The sequence below is a fragment of the Egretta garzetta genome, unplaced genomic scaffold (genome assembly GCF_000687185.1).
Source record: "Egretta garzetta isolate BGI_Z169 unplaced genomic scaffold, ASM68718v1 scaffold347, whole genome shotgun sequence".
NCBI classification, from domain to species: domain Eukaryota; kingdom Metazoa; phylum Chordata; class Aves; order Pelecaniformes; family Ardeidae; genus Egretta; species Egretta garzetta.
In genome coordinates, this window is record NW_009260184.1 from 566,207 (window position 1) to 567,782 (window position 1,576).

At 57.7% G+C, this 1,576-nt stretch overlaps 1 protein-coding gene across 1 annotated transcript in view; it reads left to right on the forward strand.

The window, feature by feature from the left end:
- The window catches only part of EPHA10 (EPH receptor A10), a 37,807-nt gene that overhangs the window by 33,753 nt on the left and 2,478 nt on the right, over positions 1–1,576 (forward strand). The window contains exons 10-11 of the mRNA XM_035897444.1: positions 556–677; positions 788–991. Of these exons, the coding sequence (XP_035753337.1) occupies positions 556–677; positions 788–991 (326 nt within the window). The remainder of the gene's footprint in view (positions 1–555; positions 678–787; positions 992–1,576) is intronic.

The following is a 1,576-nucleotide window of genomic DNA, read 5'->3' on the forward strand; positions in this document are numbered from 1 at the left end:
GTTTCCTCACGTATTGGCTATCTTAGCATTCTGATGATTAATAAAATGCTTACAGCTAGATTAATAAATCCCAGCAGTAGGACGGGCTTAGCAGGGGCACTCTTAATAAAAGCAAATTGAGGTGAGGTCCTGTCAGTAAAACAGATGACTGACTGCTCCCGGCTCTCGGGGGAGCGCGTGCGCTCAGCCAGCCTACGGGTGCTGTGGTTAAATGGGTATCCGTGTAAGTCCAAAGAAATGGGAGCACGTTTGCTGGTTTTAACTCGCCTTTTTTGTTAGGTGAGGAAGTATTTCTGTCCCGAGGCCTGGGCTGATCTGGCTGCTTTTGCCTTCGCTGGGTAGCGCTGTCCTCCTTCGTGACACGGTTGGGTGTCCCGATAAAAGGAGTGTCTGATGTTGGGATCCGGTGGGATCCCAGCCGGGAGCAACAGCGAAGCCTCGGACCCGCTGCTCGTTGCAGCCCATTGGAGATGAAGTCCCCGTCGCGCCCTTGGTAGCCCGGCAGCGCCAGCTAGCCACGCTGGAGGCTGGCACCCGGCTTTCTCCCGCCCGCAGTGCCAGAGCTGCCCGAGCGAGGGGCAGGACTCAGGCAGCGCTCCTTGTCTGTCCGTGCAGGGAGCACCATGATGATCGTGATGGAGTACGTGGGGAACGGCGTGCTGGATGCTTTTCTCAGGGTGAGTGCTGCGGGTCTGCCACCCCCTCGGGCTCTGCTGGTGGTGCCCCCCTGAACTGGGCATCACTCTGGCTTTTCCTCTTTTTTTTTTTTTTTTTTTTTTGTTTCCAGAAGCACGAGGGACAGCTCACGGCCACCCAGCTCGTTTGCATGTTGCAGGGGATTGCCTCCGGCATGAAGTACCTGGCAGAGATGGGTTACATACATAAAAGCCTCGCTGCCCACAAAGTCCTTGTGAACAGCAGCCTGGCGTGCAAAATAACTGGCTTCAGGCGGCCGCAAGAGGATAAGATGGAGACCATCTTCTCCACCATGGTGAGCTGCGTTTCCAAATTCTGTTGTTAACGTTCCCCCGAGAGCAAAATGCTGACGGAACGGGTACAAACCCTCCGCAGAGGTGGATTCCCCCCGCTGCGATGCGTGGCCGTGGCCAGGGGCGCTGGGGCTGGTGTGGCTGGAGCGGCTCTGCAGCCAGCTCTGAGTGCTGAGCAGGGATCGCATCCAAAGCCGGGCAGCCTCCCTCCGCAGGTGGAGCTGGTAGGACATAGAGCAATCCTATGCCGAAACCGGTGTTTTTCCTAGGCCCCCGTTTCCTTCCTCGCGTATGAGTGTGGGCTCTGCTCCTTAGCAGCTTCTTTCCCAGCTGGAAAACAAACTGGGGGGGCAGCGCTGGCAGCCCCCGGGTTCCCTGTGTCTGTTTTATCACTTGTAATGAAATTCATGGTTTTCAATCAAGGATTTAAGTCCTGCTTGATTCACGCTTGTGCCTCGTCAGCTCTGCTAGCCCGTCTGTCTCCCCAGTGCCTCCGTGCGCTTGGAGAAGCTGCCTGGAAGCCCTTGGGCGCGGAGCCGGGGGGCTGCCCCCGCCTGCTGGGCTGCCTGGGCCACCTCCAGGCCCCG